The following is a 26,823-nucleotide window of genomic DNA, read 5'->3' on the forward strand; positions in this document are numbered from 1 at the left end:
AGGCCCAAAGTACACGGAGGAATCTCAATTCTCACTGAAAATAACAGACATATGGCATATAGGAAGCAAAATGAGGTTTTTTGAGTTAAAAAAGGAAAAAAATCTCATCCTCTCAGTCTGAGCAGTCTGATAAGTTTAAAATAGTGCTTCAGCTTCCAAGGCATTTCCTAGTACAGAAACAGCAGGTGGAATATACTCTGCATGAATTGAAAGAACATGGCAATATTAGCCTATAAACATCACTCAGCTTTACTTCATCTTCATATATTTGCTGCCAGTATGAAAGCTGTAGCAGTCTTTTTCACATCAATTGCACTTGTACATTATCTTGATCTCCACACAGGAATCACATTCATCCAACTCCTCTGCATCCATTTTTGAAACTATAATAACTTCAGAGAATACTGATGAGGTTCAGGAGGGAAGGAATCTACCACCATTGATAGTTTCCACCCAAGAAGGGTACATTGCATTGTCAAGTGACAATAAGCTCCACAGGATCTTCTCTGAGCCACAATAAATATACAGAAAGATAGCAGACCAGGGGTATATCAATTACATAAGGCAGATTCAGACCTTTTGACATCCACAACTTTATAGAGGGCATACACCTGCTTAAACAGGTCATTGATAATGTTCATGCCAACAGGTCTGATAATAGACCAATGTTTTCAGTTAGGCAGAACAGATGGGCTCTCTAATCTTCTCACTGACTAGCAGAGAAGTAGCAATCCTCATCATCACTCTGCTTTTTGATATATTTGTTCACAGTTTCCTTGAGCCATCTGAAGGTCTTTCAGCGGGGAATCTGCAGTCATCATTTTCCAGCAGCTGAGATAACCATAACACCCAGTGTGCAGCATCCTTGAATAGAAGGGAAGCCCTCAATATCATCTTTCCAAAACTTCCTAAACTGAAATGGGAAACCAAGGTTTAGCTCGGTCAAGATTGGTATGACAATGCTTTTAATGGTATTATTTATCTTTTGCACTTAATTGTTGCATACTATTGCAGATAATATTATAGGCAAACTTATCTTCCTACATCATTCAATTATTCACAGTTGGTACCCAGATTGTAATGGAATTGGAGTTTCTCATTTACTACTTTTGTTCTCAATTTTAATACTATACTTCTGTGTAATAATTTTTCTGAAGTAAAAGTAATTTATTTTTCCCATGTTTTCTTTTAAACTACATGCCAGTCTTTTGATCATAGTTTAAGTGTAGATTGGACCCAACAGCATGCTGCCTCTTAAACTCATTAATGCAACTCTAACTGATTCCAACGTCGTTGGTTCTTAACTGCCCTCTGAAGTGACTTAGCAATCCTCTCAGTTGAATACAACCTTTTCAAGGAGGCTAGGGATGGCCAATAAATGCCAGCCTCACCAACATCCCCAAGAATTAACTTTAAAACCGTTGAGAACTATTCAGCTTGTGAACTCATAATTTCATAGGTGTAAGAATATTTATTTAGACTTATCAGAACAAATACATTTTCCACAAATGTCATGCTAAAACTGTTTGGATTTTGTTATGCTGAAAATTAGACTTGCAGACATATGGAGAATATCTCACTTCATTTAATAAAATGAAATGATTCAGCTGCATGGTTACTTTCTTCTATTTTTGATGTAGATTATTACTACAGGCTTGACAATATATTTGATATCTTTTAAGAGACAAGCTTAAAATAAATCAAATCATGTCTAAAATGTAGGTGTTACACTTTTCTTTGCAAACATGAATAAAGGAAATGCCATGAAAGCTTATATTAATGGGATTTTAAAGAAATACAGGAAATAAAATAGCATTGTGGATTAGCAAAACACCTTGGTCCCCAAATTCCTGGAGGATAGAAGTGAGGTGTAGTAATTCCATGAGGGAGCAATTTAGGGCAGAACATGAACCTCCCATGTTTCTGCCCAACATGTCCTGGGAACTGCACCATAAAGAGGACTGTCTTTTCTTCTGCCCTACCCCTTATCCCCAAGGACACCTATGCTGGTATACCTGGGAGAATTCCTGCATTCCCCTGGAAATTCTGCCCAATTTGTCACCCGATAGGCCCAGCTTGTCTTAAAATAGCGAAGTAGGGAATTTCTTGTGAATGTATTAGACCTTCATCTGGTACTATCCCCAGATGTAATTTCTAGCCCAGAGTGCTTAAATGTGGAACAAGAACACATTACAGCATATGTACAAAGTGCCAAAAATCTTTTAAATTTTTACAGAATTAGAGAAGTTCCTAACATTTGAAATGAAATCCTTTTACAATGTTCAGTGTTACATGTATACATATTGGTTACAAAGCATACTGAATGAAAATTCAAACAGCTAATACACTAATTAGAAATAAAACAGTCATAGCGTCACTTGTTTAAAATTGTGAAAGCTTTACATTTTGAAGCAGCCTCCATTTTCTGTACCATTGATACATTTCATTCTTTAACAAAAATTTTAAAAACTGAAGCTTTATTGTTAATGGATCATCCGAGATCTAGTTAAAAGCTGTACAGCTGCAGGTAGCATGATGGTTCAGCAGATGTAGGGCTATGCCAATGACCTGCTAAGCAACAAGCTCCTATCATGCTGCATGAGCATTCAGAATTTATTTAACCCAAAGTGCTCTGGCCTTTAAAGATAGTTGACCTCAGCAGTTTCTAAATGCTTTGTAATGTAAGTTACTAAAAACTTTTCATTATCTGGCTCTTTGAGGTAAAAATGGCCTCCAGGAAGCTTGTGGATGGTAAATTCCCCACTTGTTAAGTCATTCCAGGCTGTAAAATTTAAACAAATTACAATTATAATCCTCTCTCAATAGTGGAGTTTAATTACAAAACTCAAAATACAATTTCAATCCTCATCTCATTGCCAAGTTGTCATTAAAAACCAACTGGTTTCTAAAACATTCTTCAGTAGAAAGAACATATCACTCCACTGGGTCTAGCCTACATGTAACTCAAATCCCAAAGTATGTAGTTGACTCTTAGGCAATCATTTAACCCCCAAGAACAAGTTGGTTTGGGTCAGATAGAAAGTAAAGATATTTTAAAATTTCAAAGTAGACCCCCATCTGTCCAGTTTCTGTTTTAACAGGTGACCAACCCACTCTCAGGAGGCTTTGTGGTCACTGAAATCTTTGAAGGAAGCTGCATGCCTCCATTTCAACATGATTTTTATTTTAAACTAATGTTGGCCAGGTTTACTAGGGCTGCATCCATAAGGTAAGTGCATTTACTGCGTGGCTTGTGGGCCAGGAGGAGGAAGTGTGTTTTCTCCAGGACTAATAAGAAAACCTCTTTACAGACCCACCACACACCCCCCTTCCCCGATTTCCACCCTGACCTGCATCCAAAAATACTGACCTTGATCTCTTCCTCCTCCCTCTAATCCCAGATCTCTCTCCCTCCCTCCTCTACACACCCAGGCTCCAGTCTTGTGCTGCAGGCTTTCCCACCTGACAGGCAATGAGCCTATCAAATCAGACTGGCTGTCTGACCAGAAACTTGCTGAAAAGTTTAAAAGATGTGCTGCTGTTAATTTCACCTAGAAACATTTCGTACTGGGTTTCCCATATGGAAATCCTCCCACTTCACAGCCCTGAGTAAATATCAGGGCCCTAATATCCCACACTACCCGAGTGACTCCTAATATTAGCTCTCAATAAATGCTGCCTTGCCAGTATTGCCCACATTCCAAGAACCATATTGACTCAAGAACACAGTCAGATATTCTCATCCTTTATCTATGGATGCTGAGACCAACTTAGCACATCTACGATCAGGTAACTCTTGTAGCTGGCACACACTGCAGCCACTGTGCAATGATCGTGGAGGGAGTGCATGTTTAAGGAGTAGATGGTGTGTCAATCAAGGGGGCTGCTTTGACCTAGATGGTGTTGAGCTTCTCGAGTATTGGCGGAGTTGCACTCATCCAGTTAAGTGGACAGAATTCCATCACACTCCTGACTTGTGCCTTGTGGATGGCGAAAAGGCTTTGGGAAGTCAGGGGATGACTTACTTGCAATAGAGTTCCCAGCTGCCAACTTGCTTGTGCAGCCAGTGTTTATGTGGCTGGTCCAGTTAAGTTTCTGTTTAACTGTGACCTCCAGGGTACTGATGGTATATTTGCCGATAGTAATGCCGTTGAATGTCAAGGTTAGTCACTCTCACCTCACCTCTGGAATTCAGCGTTTTTGTCCATTATTGGACCAAGACTGTAACGAGGCAATTACAAACTGAGCAGTGAGCGGGTTATTGGTGACTAAGTGCCACTTGATAGCACCGTTGACGACATCTTCCTTGACATTGCTGATGATAGAGAGTAGACTGATGGTACAATAATTGATTGGTTTGGATTTATCCTTTTTTTTTTTCCAAATGGATGGGATATACCAGTGCAATTTTGCACTTTGTTGGGTAGCTGCCAACATTGTAGCTGTACTGGAACAGCTTGTCTGGAAGCACGGTTAGCTCTGGAACATAAATCCTCAGTACTACAGTCACTGGTTTTCTCTCCCACCCATCTGCCAGGCTGTCTATTTGGCCAGTTGCTGTTAAGTTTGGCAGAACCGCCACATCCCTAGCCTTGCTGGTCTTTGGCCTCACTGGCATCCTCCCCGTAAATATGGAGACCTTTATTTCTGCGGCAGTTAGTGGCTTATACTGATATATACAGGTTAAGACTAATAAAATTTGATGCATTCACAAACCAAATTAAAAATATTGTGTGATTGTAGGTTCAAACTGCATACAGGAACATTGTTGAAATTAGTCTTACCTTCAAGGTCATGCAGTACATCCTCTTTTCCATCAAAGCTACTGATAGAACAAGAGAAGAGCTTCTTCTGTAGATTTTCATATCTGTAGGAGAAGCAAACACAGCTCAAAATCATTCAAAATTCATTAACTTCACATTAAACTAGAATAACTTGCACTTTTATTCATAGGAGTGTAAGCATACGAACTAGGAGCAGGAGTAGGCCATTTGGCCCCTCGAACTTGCTCCGCCATTCTATAAGATCATGGCTGATCTGTTTGTGGACGCAACTTCACTTTCCTGCCTATTCAGATAGCCTTTGACTCCCTTGTTTGTCAAGAATCTGTCTACCTCTGCCTTAAAGATATTCAATGAACCTGCCTCCACTGCTCTCCAGAAAACAGAGTTCCAAATACTCATGCTGTGCCCCCTAGTTTTAGTCTCTCCCACAAGGGGAAACATCTTTTCCACATCCACCCTATTAAGCCCCCTTAGGATCTTATATGTTTCAGTCAGATCACCTCTCATCCTTCTAAACTCCAATGAATACAGACCCAAACTGTCCAATCTTTCCTCATAAGATAACCCTGTCATCCCAGGAATCAGTCAATTAAATGTTCTCTGAACTGCTTCCAACGCAATTATATCCTTTCTTTAAGTAAGGAGACCAAAACTGTACACAATACTCTAGATGTGGTCTCACCAATGTCCTGTACAACTGTAGCAAAACATCTCTACTCTTATATTCCATTCCCCTTGCAATAAACGACAACATTGCATTTGCCTTCTTAATCACTTGCTGAACATGCATACTAACTTTTTGTGTTTCATGTACTAGGCCATCCATACATATCCCTCTGCATCTGAGTTCTGCAATCTCGCTCCATTTAAATAATATTTTCTATTATTCTGGCCAAAGTGAACAAATTCATATTTTCCCACATTATACTCCATCTGCCAAATCTTTGCCCACTCATGTATCTATATCCTTTGCTGACTCCTTATGTCCTCTTCACAACCTACTCTCCTATCTTTGTGACATCAACAAATTTAGCAACCATACATTCTGTCCCTTCATCCAAGTCAATCTTATAGATTGCAAATAGTTGAGACCCCAGCATTGCTCCCTGTGGCGCTCCACTAGTTACAGCTTGCCAACCCAAAAACAATTCATTTATGCCTACTCTCTGTTTCCTATTAGCTAACCAATCCTTTATTCATGTTAATACGTTACTCTCTACACCATGGGCTCTTATTTTGTTTAGTAAACGTTGAAGCGGCACCTTGTCAAATGCCTTCCAGAAATCCAAGTACACCACATCCACATGTTCCCCTTTATCCACATTGCTTGCTACTTCCTCAAAATAAATTAGTCAAACATGATTTCCCTTTCACAAAACCATGTTGACTCTGCTTGATTGCATTGAGATTTTCTAAATGACCTGCTATAACCTCCTTAATAATAGATTCCATCATTTCCCCTATGACAGATGTTAAACCAACTGACCTACAGTTTCATGCTTTCTGTCTTCCTTCTTTCTTGAATAGTGGAGTTACATTTGCTATTTTCCCAATCTGATGGGACCTTGCCAGAATCTAGGGACTTTTGGAAAATTAAAACCAATGCATCCACATTCTTAGCAGCCATTTCTTTTAAGACCCTAGGATAAAGTCCATCAGGACCTGGGGACTTGTCAGCTTTTAGTTCTAATAATTGTCTCAGTACCTTTTCCCTGGTAATGGTAATTGTTTTAAGTTCCTCCCTTCCTTTCAACTCTTGAATCACAGTTATTTCTGGGATGTTATTTGGATCATCTACAGTGATGACAGATGCAAAACATCTGTCAATTCCTCCACCATTTCCTTATTTTCCATTATTAACTCCCCAGACTCACTCACTCTATTCCTTTTTCAATACCTGTCGAAACTCTTACTATCTGTTTTTATATTTCTGGCTAGATTTCTCTCGTACTCTAATTTCTCCCTCATTATTCTTCTGGTCAGTCTTTACTGTTTTTTATATTCTGTCCAATCTTCTGACCTGCCACTACTCTTCACTGAATTGTACGCTTTTTCTTTCAATTTGATATCATCTTTAACTTCCTTAGCCACAGATGGCGAGTCCTTCCCCTGGAGTCTTTCTTTCTCACTGGAATGTATCTTTGCTGAGTGTTATGAAATATCTCCTTAAATGTCTGCCACTGCATCTCTACTGACTTATCCCTTAACCTAATTTCCCAGTTTACTTTCGCCAACTCAGTCTTCAAATGCTCATAATTACCCTTATTTAAGTTTAAAGCTGATATCTTACATCAGAAAAACACATCAGCAGTGTCAACACTTCAATTTTAAAAAAAGACAACCAATTTCATTCTATCCTCCCTTACACATAATATTTTACAGACCTGGCAGCAGTGAGGCTGTCAAGCTGTTTTGGGGATAGCCTATAGGAATTGCACAAGGGCAGCTTGGCGCAAGATAGCTATGCAATTCCCCTTCTACAAATGCCTAGCCTTAATTCAACGCCTCCCTGTGAACCCGTCAGATGGGGAATCACAGGCACAAGCCTGTCAATTAACCCTCAATCAACATCACAGAAACAATTTATCTGGTCATTATCCCATTGCTGTTCGTGGGAGTTTTGCTGTGCACAAATTAGCTGCCGCATTTCCTACATTACAACAGTGATTACCCTTCAAAAGTACTTCACTGGCTGTAAAGTGCTTTGGGTTGGCTGGTGGTCGTGAAAGGCACTATTTAAATGCAAGTTGTTCTTTCTTTCATACGCTGCTTCTTACAAAGGTGATTGAGGCTAGTATCTGTAATTTTAAGAGGGGTTGACCTAGTACCTGGTAAGAAATCAATTCAGGGATATACTTGTGAACTCTGTTATGGGGTCTCTAAAATGGACTTAAATGGCCTTTACATGTCCTGCATATTCCTATGTTCCTTATTACTTTACAACAAACATTACATGCTATATATAAGAGCTACTTTATAGGTGCACTCAATAATTCTGAGGATTAATGCTGGGTTTTAAAATTTCATTAACAGTGGCACATTCCCTACATTGGGTATTCTTACATTCCCGGCTGCTCAGAGTCCTGCCACAGCTTCAGTGCCAGCAAGCCTTGTGTAACCAGGAGCATCAGGCTGTCCAATAACAGATGTGGGTGGGGCCCAGGGATGACACCTGGGCCGTAAAGAGGAAGGTACACTTTTTTTTTTCTAAAAATGCAGTAATTTTAGGCAATCCCTTTACAAAAGAAGTCTACACTCCTATATAGGGATTGGGGCTGGCACTGACATCTTCATCCAGATTTTCTCACCTCCTCAGCATAGCAGGTGCCTATTTGCACACCCAGAGACTCAGACATCCTACACTGACCCCCAAAAAGGATTTTTTTTGTGGGGCCGGGGGCGGAATCAGCGCAAGTTCCGACATTGCACCATGGATTTTATTCTGTTATTTTCTTTCACTCTAAAACTGAAGTTTATTTCTACACAAATATTTTTCATAAAGTTGTGTTTACCTTGTTGGATCGAATACTGCTGTAATGACTGTCTGCATTTACCTATTGAAAAGGTACTACTGTAGGCGAGAAGGGCTTAATCCAGTTGGATTCTCTCATGTTCCCAATATGAACTACACAGTTATAATGCTAGAGCCAAATGATAGCACCAAAAAGGATCATATGCATTTCAATTCAAGTGTGAAAAACAAATCAAAAAAGAGAAAAGATAGAAAATAAATCTGACAGATTGTATCTATTTTATAATCCTAATCTGACTATATATTATGCAGATGTACCTAATTAATTCCACAAGTCTAAGATCTGCTTTTAAAACTGGGACAAACAGTTGCAGGATGTCTTTATTGGCAAGAATTTCAGATGGGGTACCACCAATGGATGTCATCCATTCCAAGAATTCATCATCTGGGAGGTCGGACCTCTTCTGGATGGGATATTGAGCCGCAGACTACATTATGGAAAAATGTGAAATAATTATTCAGTGCCATTTCAACAATTAACCTTTTATTACGAAAAAAATAAAGCCAGGTAAAAACAATGCAAATCATTTGCTGACTTTGCATTTTTATGGTTATAAAAGGTATAGGAATCAGTGCTAGCATGTCAGCTGAATCACCTCCATCAATTGCAGCACAAGTTACATGCAGCTCCCTTTATTCTGCTCCAATAATGCACCTTAATCCCAATCTTACTTTACACCAATGAACTTGTTTTCATTTCTCACACCAGCTATCCTTAAGTGAGTGCCAATTTAGTGCTAAATTATGGTCAGTTTTGTTTTGTGTTCCCACTAAGAACATGGCTGAGATTGCATAAACATACATAATTTAGAACTCTTGCAGCTATCAGCAAAGAGACTTTTATCCAATCAGACAGTATTCCAAAGATGATGGATGAAAGGACTTGTGGTAATCCAGATTCACTTGGTCCCTATACAATGCATAATAAATAAACAAAGCAAACCTCTAAGGTAGATGTAACTTCAGTACCATCATCCCACATATAAACTGAAAAGTTCTACAGAACTGATAAAGAAGTATGGTCACTGCCCTTATGTTACTGTGTGTACATGTGTGCCTCTCTGACTTGGCCTTATTTAAATAAATGTTTAGGGCCCTTGGCATATAACATGTTGGGAGCACACAAGGACAAGACAGTTTATATGCCACTAGAAACTTCTAAAAAGGGCTGTGATTCCCCTAGAAGGGGAAATTAGCTGCTAGTTTAAAACAAGGAGAAAAGGCACTGCAACATAATTCCAAAACACTTTGCTCGAGCTGCGACACAGAAGGATAGCTGAAGACTACATTCTAGTCAAGAGTACTGTCCAAGTAGCCTGAATAGCATGAGAGAAAGTGAATGCTGTCTCACTTGTGGTCCGATGCTGGCAGCAGGAGTGGTGAGAAAGAACATTGCTGGGATATGCAAAGTTGCCAAGTTAAATGTGTTCACACTATGCATAAATTCGGTCTTCCATTTTGGATACTGATGAGAGCGATGGTTCCTCAGGGGAGTGCAGCCAGAGCAAAGTCTGTGGCATTAAGTGTGGCTCAGCTGCACAGGAGGGGTGGCGGGGGGAAAGAAGAGTGGAAGAGCATTAGTGATAGGGGATTCAATAGCCAAGGGATCTGTCAGGCGTTTCTGCGGCAGTAAACGTGACTCCAGGATGGTGTGTTGCCTCCCTGGTGCCAGGGTCAAGGATGTCACGGAGCAGCTGCAGGACATCCTTTTGGTGGCGGGTGAACAGCCAGAGGGTGTGGTCCACATTGGTACCAATGACATAGGCAGGAAGAGGGATGAGGTCCTGAAAGCAGACATTAGGGAGTTAGGAAGGACATTAAAAAGCAGAATCTCCTAAGAAGTAATCTCAGGATTACTCCCAGTGTCACGTGCTAGTGAGCATAGGAATAGGAGGATTGATCGAGTGATCACGTGGCTGGAGAATTGGTGTAGGAGGGAGGGCATCAATTTCTGAGGCATTGGGACTGGTTCTGGGGCAGGTGGGACCTGTACAAGATGGACGGGCTACACCTTAACAGGACCGGAAGTAACATCCTCGCAGAGGGATTTGTTAGTGCTGTTGGGGACGGTTTAAACTAGCTTGTTAGGGGGATGGGAACCTGAGTGGTAGCTCAAATTGGAAGGAAGTAAAGCTGGTAACAGGAGGTAGAAAAGTAGCAAGTGACATTAGAAGTCAGGCGAAACAAAGGCAAGCATCAACTAGGCTTAGAATGCAGAATGTCAAAACGACAAAATTACATGCACTCTACCTGAATGCATGCAGCAAGGTAGATTACTTAAAGGCCCAAATAGAGGTAAATGGGTATGATGTAATTGCCATAACAGAAATGTGGCTACAGGGTGACCAAGACTGGGAACTGAATATTCAAGGATATTTGACATTTAGGAAGGACACGCAAAAAGGAAAAGGAGGTGGTGTTGCGCTGATAAGGAGGGATGGGATCAGTACATTAGAAAAGGGAGGATCTCAGATCGGAAAAACAAAATGTGGAATCTGTTTGGGTGGAGCTAAGAAACAGCAAGGGGCAGCAAACATTGGTAGGAGTTGGTTATAGGCCGCCAAACAGTAGTGGTAGTGCAGGGCATGACATTACTCAGGAGATTAGAGAAGCATGTAGCATGGGTAATAGAGTAATCATGGGTGACTTCAATCTGCATATAGACTGGGTAAACCTAATAAGCACTAATGCTGTGGAGGACGAGTTTCTGGAGTGTATTAGGGATGGTTTTCTAGAGCATTATGTTGAGAAACCAACTAGACAACAGGCTAGTTTCGATCTAACAGCTGAGGGATCATGTTAACCAAAGCGATTCAGTTAAGCAGGCAAGCAGAAGTTAGAAAATTTAACTGAACTATCATCTAACTGTTGGATCGCGAAAATAGCTGACTCCGCTGAAGTAAAGAAAGCAAAAGCAAAAAAGGCGGTCAAAGATAGAAAGGCGGGTAGAACATCTACAGGCAGCGGCATCTAATTGCAGTGAGTGTGATCAAGTGAGGCACCAGCAGGAAAATTGCCCAGCCAGAGAAGCAGAGAGTGTTTCTTATGTAAAAAGAGGGAACACATCCAATTGGTATGCTGCAGTAAGCAACTTGTACTGCAAAATATAAAAGGGAAATCAAAAGAATTTTTTTTTTAAAGAAGTACAGGATGTACAATGTGTCCAATTACTGTTTCTAGGGGAAATCTACAGAACAAGTGAAGATTGCTGGATGGCAGAGATTCTTGTAGAAGGTAACCAGACATGATTTAAACTGGACACTGGAGCAGCAGTTTCAGTACTGTCAGACACAGAGCTGTGGCTGATGATGATAAGCTTTAAATGTACATTTTAAAAAATGTATGGGCTTGGAGGCATCAAATTGAAGTAATAGGAGAATTGAAAATGATTGAGTTACCAGGGAAAAGAAATCTGAGACATTATATATTCATAGATAGAGTGATACAGCACTGAAACAGGCCCTTCGGCCAACCGAGTCTGTACCGAGGGCTGTGGGAGGAAACCGGAGCACCCGGTGGAAACCCACGCGGTCACAGGGAGAACTCGCAAACTCCGCACAGGCAGTATCCAGAACCAAACCCAGGTCGCTGGAGCTGTGAGGTTGTGGTGCTAACCACTGTGCCACCCCATATTATATTATCAAGAATCAGAGTTGTTCACTCCTAAGCAGAAAGGCTGCACAGACCTACAGTTAATATGTAGAGTAGAAGAGCTTAAAAAAGGTACAGAAGTATAGCCAAGGAATTTTAGGGCTGAATTCTCTAAATTATTCAACGGATTGGGAAAATTAAAAACAGCATACCACATCACTTTAAGAATGCAAAACCATAGTGTTTATATATACTTGCGCATCCACTCCTAGAGAAAATTAAGATATTGGATCAATGACCAAACAGGGAGTCATTTCACCTGTTACAAAACCTACAGGATGGTGCTCAGGTATGGTTCCAATGAAGAAACCTAATTTATGTCGATCTTACCCAACTGAATAAGGCAGCAGAGAGAGAAATGCATCCAATATCATCAGTAGATGAGAGTTTGGCAAAAGGTAGGGAAAAGCACACCTTTCACCAAATTAGATGCCAACAGCTGATTTTGGCAATTACCATTGGATAAAGAATCTAAACTCTTGATGATTTTTCTAACACCATTTGGAAGATTCTGTTTGAACAGATTACTATTCGGAATTATGTCAGCACCAGAGATCTTTCAAAGAACAATGTCAAGAATCCTGGAAGGATTAGATGGGATCATCTGTCACATGGACAACGTGTTGATCCATGGTGTCAATCAGCAGGAACACAATACAAGAGTGAGAGCAGTGTTGCAGAAATTGGAGGAAGCAGGTCACATATTGAATGAGAAATGTGGCTTTTCACAGCAAATGGTGAGATTTTTTAGAACATATTATTGATGGGTCTGGCATCAGAGCTGATCCTAAAAAAACAAGTGATCAAAGACTTTCCAAAGCCTAAAGCATTACAGGGTTGCAAAGGTTGATGGGAATGGTCAATCAAGTGGGGAAATTTCTATCGATTCTAGCCATGATAAATGAGCCATTATAACAGCTGTTACACAATGACAAGGCCTGATGTTGGAGCGAAGCTCAACAAGAATGTTTTGAGAAAATCAAAAACATGCTAGGTTTCTTCAGAAGTATTAGTACACTATGACTCAAAGTTATCAACCATCATAGCAGCAGATGCATTAGCAACAGGACTAGGAGCAGTCTAATTTCAGATGCAGACCTTTATATTTTCATTAACAGAAACAGAGCAAAGATACACAGTCATAGAAAAGGAAGCATTGGCAGCAACTTAGGCATGTGAGAGATTTTCTGACGATGTGCTAGGTCTTCAATTTAAGATTGAAACAGATCATAAACATTTAGTAACTTTACTAAATAGAAAAGAGCTAGCAAAGTTACCTCAAAGAGTACAGAGGTTTAGATTAACATTGCAGAGATTTGACACAAAAACCAAATATTTTCCAGGAAAATATCAGATCACAGCAGATGCTTTATCACTTATTTCATCAGCGGGGGCTGAAGGTGATATTTTATTCCTTGATGAAGTAGAAGTGTTTGCTCTAACATGGACAGAAAATTTACCTGCTACAGCTTAGAAATTGAGTGAAATCAGGAATGCTCAAAAAGATGAAGTATGTGCAGCAATTAGAAAATATTGTTTGCATGGATGACGTACGTGCCACACAACCCAGTGTTAAATTATGAACAAAGGGGTCATCTGAGCACTGTTGATTTTTTGATCTACAATGAAAGATTAGTTATCCCTTGGAAAGGTGACACCAAGGACATTTGGGAATAACAGCGTACAGACAGGGCAAGACAGTCATTATGGTGGTCTGGTATATCGCAAGAAATTGAAGGGATGATAGCACGTGTACATCACACATGCTATCAATTGTCAGGAGACCAAGGAACCATTTACATCATCATGTTTTCCGTCTAGACCATGGCAGCATCTAGGTATTGATCTTTTCAAGCATAAAAATATATACTTGATCATTGTTGATTACTATTCAAGTTAGATTAAAGCAACTACAAGGTCAGAGTTCAGAACTGTAATCACATCCTTGAGAAAAACCTTGGCTAAGCACGGAATTCCGGATATTGTGATAACTGACAATGGCCATAATTTGCAAATGAATGCTTCAGAGAGTTTACAGAAGCATATGGCTTTACTCACATCACTAGTTCGCCAAGCTACCCTCAGGCTAAAGAGGAAGCATAGAGAGATGCAAGGACTGTGAAAGCGTTGTTAAAAAAAATGAAGATCTTCAATTAGCACTTCTAAGTTATCAATCGACACCACTTCAGAATGTGTTAGCCCCATGCGAATTGTTAATGGGAAGAGGGTTGAAGATCCAACTTCCTATACTTCCAACAACATTCAAGCCACAAGTGAGTGCAGAAGATTTGGAAAAGGTGAGAAAGAGACAGATTGAGAAAGATCTAATCAGATAATTATGACAGACATCACAGAAACTTGATAAACATACAACCTGGAGAATCAGGTTGGGTAAGAGACAAGAGAAGGTATGGAGAAGCTATAGAACTACCACCATATGCACAATCATATATTGTCCAAACTGACCAAGGGATGATAAGAAGAAATAGAAGGTGATACGAAAGAAGCAGCAAATACAAGAGTACGAATCATCTCAAGAAGTTGATGAACCAATAATGCTGCAATCAGCCAACAACCCAGAGGACAACCCGAGTGAAGAACTTGAGTCATTAAATAGTTCTACTGAAGTATTGGTAGGAGTGGCCACCACACAGTCTTTGTGGAGACAAAGTCCCGCCTTCACAATGAGGATACCGTCCATCGTGTTGTATGGCACTATCACCGTGCTAAATGGGATAAATTTCGAACAGATCTAGCAATGCAAAACTGGGCATCCATGAGGTGCTGTGGGCCATCAGCAGCAGCAGAATTGTACTCAACCACAATCTGTAACCTCATGGCCTGGCATATCCCCCACTCTACCATTACCATCAAGCCAGGAGACCAACCCTGGTTCAATGAAGAGTGCAGGAGGGCATGCCAGGAGCAGCACCAGGCATACCTCAAAATGAGGTGTCAACCTGGTGAAGCGACAACACAGGACTACTTGCATGCCAAACTGCATAAGCAGCTTGCGATAGACAGAGCTAAGCAATCCCATAACCAACGGATCAGATCTAAGCTCTGCAGTCTTGCCACATTCAGCCGTGAATGGTGGAGGACAATTAAACAACTAACTGGAGGAGGTGGCTCCACGAATATCCCCATCCTCAATGATGGGGAAGCCCAGCACATCAGTGCGAAAGATAAGGCTGAAGCATTTGCAACAATCTTCAGCCAGAAGTGCCAAGTTGATGATCCATCTTGGCCTCCTCCTGAAGTCCCCAGCATCACAGATGCCAGACTTCAGCCAATTAGATTCACCCCACATGATATCAAGAAATGACTGAAGGCACTGGATACTGCAAAAGCTATGGGCCCTGACAATATTCCGGCAATAGTACTGAAGACCTGTACTCCAAAACTTGCCGCACCCCTAGCCAAGCTGTTCCAGTACAGCTACAACACTGGCATCTACCCGGCAATGTGGAAAATTGCCCAGGTATGTCCTGTACACAAAAAACAGGACAAGTCCAACCCGGCCAATTACCGCCCCATTAGCCTACTCTCAATCCTCAGTAAAGTGATGGAAGGTGTCATCAACAGTGCTATCAAGCGGCACTTGCTTAGCAATAACCTGCTCAGTAACACTCAGATTGGGTTCCGCCAGGGCCACTCAGCTCCTGACCTCATTACAGCCTTGGTTCAAACATGGACAAAAGAGCTGAACTCAAGAGGTGCGGTGAGAGTGACTGCCCTTGACATCAAGGCAGCATTTGACCGAGTTTGGCATCAAGGAGCCCGAGCAAAACTAGAGTCAATGGGATTTGGGGGAAAACACTCCGCTGGCTGGAATCATATCTAGCACAAAGGAAGATGGTTGTGGTTGTTGGAGGTCAATCATCTGAGCTCCAGGACATCACTGCAGGAGTTCCTCAGGGTAGTGTCCTAGGCCCAACCATCTTCAGCTGCTTCATCAATGACCTTCCTTCAATCATAAGGTCAGAAGTGGGGATGTTCGCTGATGATTGCACAATGTTCAGCACCATTCGTGACTCCTCAGATACTGAAGTAGTCCGTGTAGAAATGCAGCAGGACCTGGACAATATCCAGGCTTGGGCTGATAAGTGGCAAGTAACATTCGCGCCACACAAGTGCCAGGCAATGACCATCTCCAACAAGAGAGAATCTAACCATCTCCCCTTGACATTCAACGAAATTACCATCGCTGAATCCCCCACTATCAACATCATACCATTGACCAGAAACTGAACTGGAGTAGCCATATAAATACCATGGCTACAAGAGCAGGTCAGAGGCTAGGAATCCTGAGGCGAGTAACTCACCTCCTGACTCCCCAAAGCCTGTCCACCATCTACAAGGCACAAGTCAGGCGTGTGATGGAATACTCTTCACTTGCCTGGATGGGTGCAGCTCCAACAACACTCAAGAAGCTCGACACCATCCAAGACAAAACAGCCCACTTGATTGGCACCCCATCTACAAACATTCACTCCCTCCACCACCGACGCACAGTGGCAGCAGTGTGTACCATCTAAAAGATGCACTGCAGCAATGCACCAAGGCTCCTTAGATAGCACCTTCCAAACCAGTGACCTCTACCAACTAGAAGGACAAAGGCAGCAAATACATGGGAACACCACCACCTGCAAGCTCCCCTCCAAGTCACACACCATCCTGACTTGGAACTATATCACCGTTCCTTCACTGTCGCTGGGTCTAAATCCTGGAACTCCCTTCCTAACAGCACTGTGGGTGTACCTACCCCAAATGGACTGCAACGGTTCAAGAAGGTAGCTCACCACCACATTCTCAAAGGCAATTAGGGATGGGCAATAAATGCTGGCCTGGCCAGTGACGCCTACATCCCATGAATGAATTAAAAAAATAAAAGAATAAGGAGCAACAAGAAGATCAAAACCTCAAACCCCTTTGAAAGAAATAAGAAAGCATTATGGCAGACTTATAAAGACACCACAGTTAATCTGAAAAGAGAAGTCAGAGACTTGGGGGAGATGTAGTAATAATGTAATATAGGGTTGTTACTGGGCAGAAATTGTAAATAGTTTGTGAGCATCATCACAAGAAGTGAATCGAACTCATACAGTACCTCATGTAGAGTGTAAGTGGAAGCCATAGATGCCAGCCATATGTAAATAAACGCCTGTTCCTGTAACCGTCAGTCTCAGATATTCTGTGCTGAGCCTTATAGTTATCAGAATATTACAGCACTCACGTAATGTGGCTGCTAGTCTGGGCATGTAAGCCACATACATCTTATAAATTGCTTACTTCAACCTCTGTCCTTGTACCAACTCACTGCAAGAATCACCCAACATAACCAATGTCAGCAAATGGAGTAACGTGAATGTTTACCTCAGCTGTGATCCTTGACTCCTTATGAGGAAAGGGCGCTGGGGATGGTGGGCATAGAGGCAAGAGTGGGCGAGGGGAAGGTCAGAGGCCTCTGTTTTTTCTCTCTATTCAGTCACTCATTCTCTCAGACATAAACATACAATGCAGCACAACAGCCTAACATGTTCCAATGTCTTCCATATAAAGCTCTGTTTAAGGGGTGTTATATCGCTACCATTCTAAAATACGTTCTTCTGTTCCTCCAGGTTGCCAAGGGAAGATGGTTCAGAGTACTCAAATGAGCACCTTGCATCACCTGCTCCAACAGTGGCATAGGTATATCCACATCAGAGGTCAGTTAATGAGTTGCAGAAGGGGGCAGAAGCACAGAACACAAGACAGGAGGAGCAAAGGCAGGTATAATTGAATGAAATGACAGCTGCTTTTTAAAGGGTCAGTTCAAGAGCTCCAAGGGGCAGCACAGTGGCGCAGTGGTTAGCACCGCAGCCTCACAGCTCCAGCGACCCGGGTTCAATTCTGGGTACTGCCTGTGTGGAGTTTGCAAGTTCTCCCTGTGTCTGTGTGGGTTTCCTCCGGGTGCTCCGGTTTCCTCCCACATGCCAAAGACCTGCAGGTTGATAGGTTAATTGGCCATTATAAATTGCCCCTAGTATGGGTAGGTGGTAGGGGAATATAGGGACAGGTGGGGATGTGGTAGGAATATGGGATTAGTGTAGGATTAGTATAAATGGGTGGTTGATGGTCAGCACAGACTCGGTGGGCCGAAGGGCCTGTTTCAGTGCTGTATCTCTAAACTAAACTAAACAGTTGCTGAGCCTTAGAATTCACAGCTTGCAAAGCTTGCCTACAAACACAATTTGGCAGCTCAAAGCAAAAAACAATTTGCATTTATATTGCACCTTTCATACCCTCAGGATGTCCCAAAACACTTTACAGTCAATGAATAACTTTTGAAGTATAGTTATTGTTATAGTGTACAGTTAATTTGGACACAGGAAAGCCCCACAAACAACAATGAGATAATAACCAGCAATGAGTTGGTACAAGGACAGATGTTGACTCTCTCTCGTGGACTTAAAACATCGGATGCCACCATGTAAATATTTATCACTCAACCAACATCACTAAAAACTGATTTATCTGGTTGGGCCTATGAGTAAGAGTCAGGCAGACGGAACCTCAGTTTAAACGCCTCATCTAAAAGACAGCATCGCCGACAATACAGCACTCCCTCAGTAGCACGCTAAAGCGTCAGCCAGGGAGGAATTTAGAACAATCATCATCACTAGGGAAAAAGCACTGAGCAAACTATTGGGATTGAAGGCAGACAAGTCCTCAGGGCCTGATAGCCTATATCCTAGGGTCTTAAAGGAAGTGGCAGTGGAGATAGTGGATCCATTGGTTATAATATTCCAAAATTCTCTGGATACGGGAAAGGTTCCAGTGGATTGGAAAAAAAGCTAATGTAACACCCTTATTCAAAAAGGGAGGGAGGCAGAAAGTAGGAAGCTATAGACCAGTTAGTTTAACATCTGTCATTGGAAAATTGTTAGAATCCATTATTAAGAAAGTAATAACGGGATATTTTGAAAGTCAAAACACAATCCATCAGAGTCAGCATGGTTTTATGAAGGGTAAATCGTGTTTGACTAATTTGCTAGAGCTCTTCGAAGCTGAAGCAAGCAAAGTGGATAATGGGGATCCTGTAGATGTAGTTTATCTGGACTTCCAGAAGGCATTTGATAAGGAGTCGCACAAAAGGTTAATACGCAAGGTAAGTTCACATGGGGTTAGGGGCAATTTATTAGCTTGGATAGAGGATTGGCTAACCAAAAGAAAACAGAGTTGGGATGAATGGGTCTTTTTCTGGTTGGCAAGATGTAACTAGTGGGGTGTCACAGGGTCGGTCCTCAGGCCTCAACTATTTACAATCTATATAAATGACTCGGATGCAGGGATAGAAGGTACTATAGCCAAATTTGCAGATGACTCTAAAATAGGTGGGACGGTAAGTTGCAATAAAGAAATAAGAAATCTACAAATGGATATGGATAGGTTAGACAAATGGGCCAAAATTTGGCAGATGGACTTTAACTTGGATAAGTGAGAGATTATCCATTTTGGTCAGAAGAATAGAAAGGCAAGTTATCTAAATGGGAGAGAAACTTCAGAGTGCTTCAGTGTAGAGGGATCTGGGTGTCCTCGTGCAAGAATCGCAGAAAACTAGTTTGCAGGTACAGCAGGTAATAAGGAAGGCAAATGAAATTTTGGCATTTATTGCTAAAGGAATAGAGTTTTAAGTAGGGAAGTGTTACTGCAACTGTACAAGGCATTGGTGAAACTGCACCTGGAGTATTGCGTACAGTTTTGGTCCCCTTACTTGAGAAAGGATGTAGTTGCATTGGAGGCAGTTCAGAGGAGGTTCACAAGATTGATTCCAGAGATGGGGGCTTGTCTTATGAAGAGAGATTGAGCAGTTTAGGCCCTTACTCTCTGGAGTTTAGAAGAATGAGAGGAGATCTAATTGAGGTATATAAGATGATTAAGGGGATTTACAAAGTAGACACAGAAAGGATGTTTCCTCTTGGGGGGCATTCTAGAACGAGAGATCATAGTTTTAGGATAAGGGGTAGCAGATTTAAAAGAGATGAGGAGAAATTACCTCTCTCAAAGGGTCGTGAATCTGTGGAATTCACTACCCCAGAGTGCGGTGGATGCGGGGACATTGGGTAAATTTGAGGAGATAGACAGATTTTAAATTAGAAATGCGGTTGAAGGGTTATGGAGAACAGGCAGGAAAGTGGAATTGAGGCCAAGATGAGATCAACCATGATCGTACTGAATGGCAGAGCAGGCTCGAGGGGCTGAATTGCCCACTCCTGCTCCTAATTCTTATGTTATTGAAGTGGGCCTTGAATCCCCAGGCAAAAATGCTACCACTGAGCCAAGGCCGATATCTACTGGCATGCAAAACATGAAAGCATGCAAAACAGCTTACACAGTTTGAGGGCAAACTGCACGACCACCTGACAGAGTTGCAGATCACCATGGAGAACATGCCCAATCGAGGCCCTGAACTGTGGAGCCCTCTTTTGATGAGGTCTAGGCTCTGGGATAGTTTTCATCTCAAATGTATTAGCCAGGAATCTTGAGATTCAATCAGCAGTCTATGTTGTCTGAATTTACCATGAGAGAGAATCAGATTGAGGCAGCAATAACACAGCACAAACTATATCAATACCGCTAAGTAGCCTGCTACCATTTAGATCTTCAAAGATGCTGAGGAAATAGCCAGAAGGAAAATGGCTGGAACCTACTCAAATGATAGGACTGCCTCTCAGACTGATGCCACATTCATAATACCCCAGCACTCCACTCAAAACTACAAAATGTCACACAGCATACAGACTCAAGCAGTCACTGAATTACTAACCTGCAGCCCGTCACTGCAGATCTTTCTCTGGAGAGACAGCACAAAGAACGTTTTAGACCATTTATTTTTTAAATTTGTTCATGGGATGTGAGCATCACTGGCAAGACCAGCATTTATTCCCCAACCCTAATTGCCCTTGAGCAGGTGGTGGTGAGCACCTTCCTGAACTGCTGTAGTCTATGTGGTGTAGCTACACCCACAGTGCTGTGAGGTAGGAAGTTCTAGGATTGTGACCCAGCAACAGTGAAGAAATAGCGATATAGTTCCAAGTCAGGATGGTGTGTAACTTGGAAGGGAACATGTCACCTAAAAGGTTACTACACAAGATTAGAGCTCATGGTGTTTGGGGTGATATATTAACACGGATAGAGGATTAGCTAACTGACAGGAAACAAAGTCAGGATAAATGGGTCATTTTCAGGTTGGCACACTGTAACTAGTGGAGTGCCATGGGGATCAGTGCTGGGGCCTCAACTATTTACTATCTATTTTAATGACTTGGATGAAGGGACTGTCTAAATTTGCTGAAGATAGGTAGGAAAGCAAGTCTTGAGGAGGATACAAAGAGTCTGCAAAGGGATAGGTTATGTGAGTGAACAAAAATTTGGTAGATGGGTTAGAATGTGGGAAAGCCTTGAGGTCGTCCACTTTGGCAGGAGGAAGAGAAAAGCAGATTATTTAAATGGAGAGAGACTGCAGAACACTGCAGTACAGAGGAACCTGGATGTCCTTGTACATGAATCACAAAAAGTCAGCATTCAGGTACAGCAAGTAATTAGGAAGTCAAATGGAATGTTGGCCTTTATTGCAAGGAGGATGGAGTACAAAAGTAGGGAAGTCTTGCTACAACTGTACAGGACATTGTTGAGACCGCACCTCGAATACTGTGTACAGTTTTGTTCACCCTTATTTAGGAGGGACATACTTGCATTGGAAACAGTTCAGAGAAGGTTCACTAGGCTGATTCCTGGGATGAGGGGGGTTTGTCTTACGAAGAAAGGTTGGGCCTATACTCATTGGAGTTTAGAAGAATGAGAGGTGATCTTATTCAAACATATAGGATTTGAGGGGGCTTGACAGGGTAGATGCTGAGAAGATGTTTCCCCTTGTGGGGGCATCTAGAACTAGGAGGCACAGCTTCAAATTAAGGGATCTCCCAACTAAGAGATGAGGAGTAATTTCTTCTCAGCAGGTCGTTAGTGTTTGGAATTCTCCTCCCCAGCAACTAGTAGTGACTGAGTCATTGAATATATTCAAGGCTAAGTTAGACAGATTTTTGATTGACAAGGGAGTCAAGGGTTATGGGGCACAGACAGGAACATGAAGTTGAGACCACAATCAGATCAGCCATGATATTACTGAATGGTGGAGCAGGCTCATCAAGTCATGTTGTTATACAACAAGGAAACAGGCCCTTCGGCCCATCATGTCTGCGCCAGCCATCAAGCACCTATCTATTTTAATCCCATTTTCCAGCACTTGGCCCATAGCCTTGTATGCTATGGTGTTTCAACTGCTCATCTAAATACTTCTTAAATGTTGTGAGGGTTCCTGCCTCTACCACCCCTTGAGGTAGTGTGTTCCAGATTCCATCCACCCTCTGGGTGAAATTTTTTTTCCTCCAAATCCCCTCTAAACCTTCTGCCCCTTACCTTAAATCTATGCCCCCTGGTTATTGACCCCTCTACTAAGGGAAAAAGTTTCTTCCTATCTATCCTATCAATGCCCCTCATAATTTTGTATACCTCAGCCTTCTCTGCTCCAAGGAAAACAACCCTAGCCTAACTAGTCTCTCTTCATAGCTGAAATCTCCAGCCCAGGTAACATCCTGGTGAATCTCCTCTGCACCCTCTCCAGTGCAATCACATCCTTCCTATAGTGTGGTGCCCAGAACTGTACACAGTACTCCAGCTGTGGCCTAACTAGCGTTTTATACAGCGCCATCATAACCTCCCTGCTCTCAGTCTATGCTTTGGCTAATAAAGGCAAGTATCCCATATGTCTTCCTAACCATCTATTCAACTGGTGCTGCTGCCTTCAGTGAGTCGGGATAAATGAATCTTTTTCTGGTTGGCAAGATGTAACTAGTGGGGTACCAGATGGTTCGGTCCTTGGGCCCCAGCTATTTACAATATATATTAATGACTTGGATGCATGGATAGAAGGTACTACAGCCAAATTTGCAGATGACACTAAAATAGGTAGGATAGTAAGTTGCAATAAAGAAATAAGAAGTTTACAAATGGATATGGATAGGTTAGGTGAATGGGCCAAAATTTGGCAGATGGAGTTGAATGTGGATAAGTGTGAGGTTATCCACTTTGGTTGGAAGAATAGAAAGTCAAATTATCTAAATGGAGAGAAACTTCAGAATGCTTTGGTGCAAAGGGATCTGGGTATCCTCGTGCATGAATCGCAGAAAGCTAGTATGCAGGTACAGCAGGTAATGAGGAAGGCAAATGGAATTTTGGCATTTATGGTTAAAGGACTAGAATATAAAAGTAGGGAAGTGTTGTTGCAACTGTACAAGGCATTAGTGATTCCAGGGATGAGGGGTTTGTCTTATGAAGAGAGATTGAGCAGTTTAGGCCTTTATTCTCTAGAGTTTAGAAGAATGAGAGGAGATCTAATTGAGGTATATAAGATGATGAAGGGGATTGATAAAGTAGACGTAGAGAGGATGTTTCCTCATGTGGGGCAATCTCGAAAGAGAGGTCATAGTTTTAGGATAAGGGGTAGTGGATTTAAAACAGAGATGAGGAGAAATTACTTCTCTCAAAGTGCCGTGAGTCTGCGGAATTCACTACCCCAGAGTGCGGTGGATGCTGGGACATTGAGTAAATTTAAGGAGGAGATAGACAGATTTTTAATTAGTAAAGGGTTGAAGAGTTATAGAGAATGGGCAGGAAAGTGGAATTGAGGCCGAGATAAGATCAGCCATGATCGTATTGAATGGCAGAGCAGGCTCGATGGGCTAAATTTCCTACTTATGCTCCTAGTTCTTATGACCTTATCTATGGACAAGCACACAAAGGTCCCTCTGACCCTCTGTACTTCTTAGGGTCCTACTATCCATTGTATATTCCCTTGCTTGTTAGTCCTCCCAAAATGCATCACCTCACACTTCAGGATTAAATTCCATTTGCCACTGCTCCGCCCATCTTACCAGCCCATCTATATCATCCTGTAATCTAAGGCTTTCCTCCTCACTATTTACGACACCAATTGTACTGTCATCTGCGAACCTTTTGATCATACCTCCTATATTCACATCTAAATCATTAATGTACACTACAAACAGTAAGGGACCCAGCACGGATCCCTGTGGTACACCACTGGTCACAGCCTCCCACTCGCAAAAACAACCCTTGACCATTACCCTCTGCCTCCTGCCACTAAGCCAATTTTGTATCCAATTTGCCAAATTGCCCTGGATCCCATGGGCTCTTGCCTTCTTAACCAATCCCCCATGCAGGACCTTATCAAAAGCCTTACTGAAGTCCATGTAGAGTACATCAGCTGCCTTACCCTCATCTACACATCTAGTCACCTCCTCGAAAAATTCAAATCAAGTTTGTTAGACACGATCTCCCCCTGACAAAGCTATGCTGACTACCCCTGATCAATCCCTGCCTCTCCAAGTGGAGATTAATCCTGTCCCTCAGAATTTTTTCCAATAGTTTCCCTACCACTGATGTTAGACTCACTGGCTTGTAATTACCTGGTTTATTCCTGCTACCCTTCATGAATAAGGATATCACATTCACCGTCCTCCAGTCCACTGGTACCTCTCCTGTGGCCGCAGAGGATTTGGTAATTTGTGTCAGAGCCCCTGCTATCTCCTCCCTTGCATCACATAACAGCCTGGGATACATCTCATCTGGGCCTGGGGATTTATCCACGTTTAAGCCCGCTAAAACAGCTAATACTTCCTCCCTTTCAATGCTCATTTGTTCAAGTATATTCCCCCTCCCTGATCTTTACATCTACATTGTCCTTCTCTATAGTGAACACAGATGAAAAGTAATCATTTAAAACCTCACCTATGTCCTCCGACTCCACACACACATTGCCACTTTGGTCCCTACTGGGCCCTTCTCTTTCCCTGGTTATTCTCTTGCCCTTAATATACTTATAAAATGCCTTGGGATTTTCCTTTATCTTGCCCGCCAGTGTTTTTTAATGTCCCCTCTTCGCTCTCCTAATTACTTTAAGTACCCACTACACTTCCTATCTTCCTCTAAGGTCTCCGCTGTTTTCAGTGCTCTGAATCTGCCGTAAGCCTCCTTTTCTCCCCGTTATCCAATCCTCTATATCCCTTGACATCCAGGGTTCCCTGGACTTGTTGGTTCTACCCTTCACCTTAATGGGAACATGTTGGCCCTGAACTTTCACTATTTCCTTTTTGAATGACTCCCACTGGTCTGATCTAGACTTTCCTACAAGTAGCTGCTCCCAGTCCACTTTGGCCAGATCCTGTTTTATCATATTGAAATCAGCCTTCCCCCAATTCAGTACTTTTATTTCCGGTCCTTCTTTGTCCTTTTCCATAACTATCCCAGAAATGCTCCCCCACTGACATTTGTACCACTTGTCTGGCTTTTTTTCTTAGGATTAGGTCCAGTACCGGCCCTTCTCTTGTAGGACTTTCTACGTGCTGGCTCAAAAAGCTCTCCTGTATGCACTTTAAGAATTCTGCCCCCTTTAAGCCTTTTGCACTAAGACTATCCCACTTGATATTTGGGAAGTTGAAATCCCCTATTATTTTTACATCTTTCGGAGATTTGCCGACATATCTGCTCCTCTATCTCCCCCTGACTGTTTGGAGGCCTGTAGTACACTCCCAGCCAAGTGATTGCCCCCTTTTTGTTCTTAAGTTCTACCCATATGGCCTCATTTGAGGAACCTTCTAAGATATCATCCCTCCTTACTGCTGTAATTGACTCCTTGATCAACAGTGGAATACCACCTCTTCTTTTACCCCCTCCCCTGTCATGCCTGAAGATTCTATACCCTGGAATATTGAGCTGCCAGTCCTGCCCCTCCCTCAACCATATGTGTGATAACGATAATATCATAATCCCATGTGTTAATCAACACCCTCAAGTCATCTGCCTTACTTGTAAGACTCCTTGTGTTAAAGTGATGCAATCCAGCCTTGCATTATTCGCTTGTGCCTTAACAGGTCTATATTTGCTTTGCCTTCCAGACTGACTTAGTTTCTCTTCTGTATTTGACTGTGCATCACCCCCTACTGTACCTCCACTCTGTATCTCATCCCCCTGCCAAATTAGTTCTAAACCATCGCAACCCCCCACCACACCCCGCCCCCCCCCAAAACAACAGCACTAGCAAACCTCTCAGCAAGGATGTTGGTCCCATCCCGGTTCAGGTGCAACTTGTCCGATTTGTGCAGGTCCCACCTTCGCCAGAAACAGACTCAGTGATCCAGGAAACTACAGCCCTCCCTCCTGCACCACCTCTTCAGCCATGCACTCATTTGCTCTATCCTCCAATTCCTATACACATGGCACCGGGAGTAATACAGAGATTACAACCTTTGAGGTACTGCTTTTTAAATCTGTTACCTAGCTCCGTAAATTCATGTTGCAGCACCTCATCCCTCTTTCTACCTATGTTGTTGGTACCAATGTGAACCACAACATCTGGACTGTTCATCCTCCCCCTTCAGAATGGCCTACAGCTGCTCCATGACATCCTTGACCCTAGCACCAGGGAAGCAACATACTATCCTGGAGTCACATTTGTGGCCACAGAAATGCCTATCTGTACCCCTTACGATAGAATCCCCCATCGCTATAGCTCTCCAACTCTTTTTCCTCCCCTCTTGTGCAGCTGAGCCACCCATGGCGCCACAGACTTAGCTTCTCAGGGGAATGCAGCAAGAGCCATTTCTCCCAACAGTATCCAAAGCGGAAAATATGTTAGAGAGGGAGATGACTCAGGGGACTCCTGCACTACCTGCCTAGTTCTTCTACTCTGCCTGGCGGTCACCCATTATCTTGCTGCCCGAGCAGTCTTTTACG

General features: G+C 42.3%; 1 protein-coding gene across 5 annotated transcripts in view; it reads right to left on the bottom strand.

The window, feature by feature from the left end:
- Positions 1–216: 216 nt before the first annotated feature.
- olah (oleoyl-ACP hydrolase) overlaps positions 217–26,823 on the bottom strand; it is a 62,269-nt gene continuing 35,662 nt past the window's right edge. For 3 of the 5 annotated variants that reach the window (XM_068012912.1, XM_068012914.1, XM_068012919.1), the window contains exons 5-7: positions 8,575–8,744; positions 4,785–4,867; positions 966–2,782 (exon numbers count right to left, since the gene is read on the bottom strand). In XM_068012912.1, the coding sequence (XP_067869013.1) occupies positions 2,640–2,782; positions 4,785–4,867; positions 8,575–8,744 (396 nt within the window). In that variant the 3' untranslated portion in view covers positions 966–2,639. Of the gene's footprint in view, positions 914–965; positions 2,783–4,784; positions 4,868–8,574; positions 8,745–26,823 lie in introns of those variants that run through there. The other 2 variants (XM_068012927.1, XM_068012913.1) reach the window with 2 other exon arrangements.

Source organism: Heterodontus francisci, chromosome 2 (genome assembly GCF_036365525.1).
Source record: "Heterodontus francisci isolate sHetFra1 chromosome 2, sHetFra1.hap1, whole genome shotgun sequence".
In the NCBI taxonomy this organism is placed as follows: Eukaryota; Metazoa; Chordata; class Chondrichthyes; order Heterodontiformes; family Heterodontidae; genus Heterodontus; species Heterodontus francisci.